General features: G+C 35.7%; 1 protein-coding gene across 2 annotated transcripts; it reads left to right on the top strand.

The window, feature by feature from the left end:
* Positions 1-2,796, top strand: LOC137721351 (uncharacterized). Of its 2 annotated transcripts, XM_088696059.1 has the most exons (6): positions 1-319; positions 849-1,447; positions 1,544-1,831; positions 1,931-2,188; positions 2,300-2,410; positions 2,474-2,796. In XM_088696059.1, exons 1-6 carry the CDS (start codon positions 37-39, stop codon positions 2,504-2,506), a joined length of 1,572 nt encoding a protein of 523 aa, XP_088552185.1. In that variant the 5' UTR covers positions 1-36; the 3' UTR covers positions 2,507-2,796. The 2 variants fall into 2 exon arrangements, with proteins under 2 accessions (XP_088552185.1, XP_068316549.2); XM_068460448.2 differs by having other exon boundaries at positions 4-319; positions 2,300-2,796.
* The last annotated feature ends 1,845 nt before the right edge of the window (positions 2,797-4,641 follow it).

Genomic DNA, 4,641 nt, shown 5'->3' on the forward strand with positions numbered 1-4,641 from the left:
AGTCGTCCAGTGCCTTGAGTGATAAGTGGGTCTTTGATGAGTGTATATGAATTCAACTTCACTGAAATTCTGCTTCCCCACACAATCCAAAACACTGATCGAGAGAGAGAGATGGGTAGCAGCAGCAGCAGCATCGCACCTGAAGAAGGAGATGCAGTGCGTGTGAATGTGAGCCGACTGCCTGGGTTCGGATTCTCCCCCACCGATGAGTTGCTGATCAGGTACTACCTGAAGAACAAGATAGAGGGGACGGACTCCCATTTCCGCCGCGTCTTCCCTGAAATCGATCTCAGCAAGTACGAGCCCGGCGATATTCCTGGTAAACCTATTATTTTATCTCACTTTTTCTTCACTAGCCATACATCTTGTTTCCAATGGATTCTTTTGTTGTTTATGTAAATTTACTATCTTGTTTCAATTTTATTATTTATTTTTCATTCAGAATTGAATTGGGCTGGTTTTGATTTCTTGCGTTTTGTTGTATACATAAATTTATGATCTTTTCAGTTTTTGTTTTTACCTCAAGAATTGGAACGCGTTCAAACCCTCCTCACTCCTTTAGTATAACATACGTAATAATATCGTTCGTACTTCGTTAATTGAAGTGGTTCCGTTTCAATTTGAATATGTGGTTTTGTGTTGTATAAAAAAAAAAAAAAAATTTGTTTTGTGTTGTATTTCGATTTACTTTCCCTTTTGAAGAGCCGACCCGTATCTCTTTCCTATGGTATAATATTGTGGCACCCAAAAATTTATGATCTTGTTTCAGTGTTGGTGATTTTTGTTCTTCAAGAGTTGGATGGGTTTTTTTCAAATTTTGAACATTTTCTTTTGTTGTTGGATTTCAGCATTCGTCCCAGAAGTTAATGCGAATGAGTGGGTCTTCTTCACCCGCCCCAAATACAAGGACAGCCGCTGCCCTCGCCGCGACCGGCTCACGCATCAAGGCTTTTACAAGATCACAGGAGATGAGCGGGAGATCAGGGCTGAAGAATCCAAAGATGTGATTGGGAAGAAGATTATTCTGACCTTCCACGAAGGTCGTGGACCAAAAGCAAAGAAGTCAGATTGGGTAATCCATGAGTATTATTGTACAAAAACTGAGGTGGGTTCTAAACCCACCAAGCAGATGGACTTGGTCCTCTGCCGCCTGAAGAACAGGTCACCTAGTTATAAGAAGCCGAAGGGTGATCCAACCCGCGGCGAATTACCTGATTCAGGTGCTAACTCGGAAGACGATCAAGCTGCTGGAGGTGATGTGATTGCAGGGCCAGTGGAACATCTGGGATACAAAGAGCTAGGAGATGTTAATAGCTCTGAGTCTCCAGATGGTTCTTGTCTTATAGACTGTATTAACATTTTGAGCTTTGATGATGGTGATGATGAAACTGGCGACGGGAAATTCCCGGATTTGGATGATCCAGCTGCATCTGCTAGGTTTCTAGAGGTAAGATAATCACACTCACTACATTTTTTTTTTGTATGGACCCGCAAAGCCTGCTAAAAATTAACGCCTGCTTGTTTGTGATTCTTAATCCACTAGTTGTGTGCTGAGATGGAAGAAATTCTGAATTCACCCCCTCAAACACCGCAACAGACACCACTAGATAACCTTTCCTCTACATTCCTATCATCAGGAAACATACAGCTGGGAGCTGTTCTGCAAGCCAATGGCACTAGTGATGATTGTAATACAATACAATCACCATTTGGAGATAATAATTATTCTTATACCGATAAGAATGATATTTCAACCTGTGATGAAGGTGAACCTCGTAGCTTCACCGTGTCTGATTTCGAAAATAAAGTTGTAGATGATATGTCTCAACAGGTGAGAATAAACATGCTTATTTGAATATTTCGAATATTAACTTTAATAATACAAAAGTTTATTGAAACTTAACCTTCTTATTTTTTATTTTTAATCCAGTTATGTGTTCAGCCACAAAAGGACATGGATCTACTTCAGTTACATGTCGCACAACAGTCACCAACATACACAAAACTCGAAGATTTTATGGATGCCAATATTTTTTATGATGAATGCATAGAGTGGCAGCCTCAAATCGGAGATGAATATTCACATGTTAATTGCAAGAATAATATTTCAACCAATGATAAAAATGAGCCGGTTAGCTGCAATGCATTTGATTTGGAAAATCAATATACAGATAACATGATTCTGGAGGTGAGAATAATCATGCTTGAACATTTTTTTTGACATCAACTTCTTAATATTGAGCACAATATGTAGATTAAAAACTCAACACTTGCTTGTTTGTGATTCTTAATCTTGCAGCCATGTGTTCAACCAGAAAAATATCTAAGAAGCGTTCTGCATGCCGATATTTGTGACAACGGCTACAACAATTGGCAACCTACATGTTGGGATAAAGATTCTTATCTTACAGATAAGAAGAATATTTCAACCAATGATAAGGATAAACAATATAGCAGCATTGCCTCTAATTTTGATAATCAAGCTACGAATAAAAGGAAGAGGTAGCTAGCAGCAATTGAAAACATTCTTTCAATTTCCCAAAAATACCTGCCTGATGCCGTTAATCAAGTCCTCCACGTAATAACATTTCAACCAAGTCGTAGTTCTCGCCTTAATGGCAATGCTTCTATTTGTCCTGCAGTTGTTGTTGCATGGTTGCTGGAGTCTATCAGTCTACGTATTATCGATACTTAAGATGTGATTTTGTGTATAATTGGAATGATTATCAAAATATATGGTTGTAGTTTAAGATCTTAAACCTTTCTATATATAAGTATATCCTTGTGTATTGTTTATTAGAACCTTTAATATTGAATGGTAATTTGCCTATTCTTTTCTCTTTCTGTATGTATATATGAGTTCTGTACCAACAATGTTAATTGTTTACATGTTATGTTATATATGTTACACCCAACTAGGGAGAAAAAGAAAGGATATTCGACTGCAATTAGGCGTCCATTGTTTCAGCATTCCATGTGCAGCTGCAAAATCAAACAAACCATCGTTCCCTTTAAAGATATTGTAATTAAGAGAATACTTAACTACTTAGTACTACGGTCTAGTGGTATTCTCTATACTTGTAACTAAGAGATCTTAAGTTCGATCCTTACCAAAGGCGAATTTGAATCACATTATTATGGCTAGCCCATTGTGAGACTTAACTTACTTCCCTACGTTCTTAGTGTAGATAATATTGTTTGTTCAACATTACTTAATCTTGATCGTAAATTTGCTCCTTGTGTTTTTGTAGGTGTTCTATTTGGGTCTTTAAACCCTTTTTTTTTTTTTTTTTTTTTTTTTTTTTTTTTTTTTTATTAACCAAATTGTTCCCCTAAGTTTGAAAAATGTGGTAAAATGTGGACATTTCATTACAACCTAATAAATGGTTTAGGTTCTCAATGGTTTCTATTGGTTCTTATTCGGCCGTTTAGGAAATTTACTATATTTTATGTTTGTGTAAATTATCTCCAGAGCAAATTATTGGTCCTTAGAAAATTACACGTTTGGCATCTCTATAATTGTGTAATTTGTTGGTTGATAAATAAAATCTCGTTGTCGTTTCTTGTAAAAAATAATAAAAGGTGTGTACAATTCAATTCAGACGGTTTTTTGTTGTAATGAAAAACAACTGGTAGATTGTCTTGTTTAGATAAGACCTTATTCTTCAACCCATTACGCCAAGCGTATAAGCTCTCCTATACTCAAGGTTCTAAAAGACATTAAGCGCTAATCGACTGGCGGGTTGGGGCCTAGATAGACTAGGCGGATTTAAGTAAATTTATTATATTTCGTGTAAATAAGTGTCTGCTTATACTTTAAATACATATAATTTCATTATAAATTACAAAATAGAATGACATATATATATTATGAAGTATTGGAACATAACGAAAATATGGGGAACAAGGATATAATGTGTGTTCATTTAAGTATGCAACAAGTTTCTTATAATTTATTGAAAAAAATAAAATGCAAAAAAAGTTATCTATTTTTTGTTTAAGTGAGTCGTGGTCTAGGCGGATTTGGGCAAGCTAGGCAAACGCCTTAACAGGTCTATGCACCATTTTTTAATTTTCAAACGCCTAGGCAGCACTAGGCAAAGATTTTTAAAACAGTGCCTATAACTAGTGTTGTTGCTTAGAATAGCAATATGACTTGTAATTTTTTTTTTAACATACGATATTATCTACAATAATGGAGAGGGGGTTTGGTTTAGCTCACAATGGGCTAGCAATAATATGGTTCAAATTCGCATTTGGCGAGAATTGAACCTAAGACCTCTCACTTAAAAGTAACTAAGAATACCAATAGACTGTAGTACTAAGTGACTATGACTTGTAATTAAAATTATGTAAAATTAATCGTATCCAAGTTAGTTAAAACAGTGTACTCTCCTCTTGTCACCCAAGTTAAAATTTAGGGTAAAGTACAAAAAACCACCTCAACTATTGGTGTCACGACACTTTCATACCTCATCTTTTTAAAATGACAATGTCATACCTTATCTTATGAATTTGTGTCAATGTCATACCTCCGTCAGTTTTTCTGTGAAGTGCTGACATGGCTAGATACGGGGACCACTCACTAAGCCAACTGGATTAAAATATAATTAAAAATTTTAAAAATTTTAAAAATAATTA

This window comes from Pyrus communis, chromosome 1, assembly GCF_041283825.1.
Source record: "Pyrus communis isolate YQ-2024b chromosome 1, ASM4128382v1, whole genome shotgun sequence".
NCBI lineage: Eukaryota > Viridiplantae > Streptophyta > Magnoliopsida > Rosales > Rosaceae > Pyrus > Pyrus communis.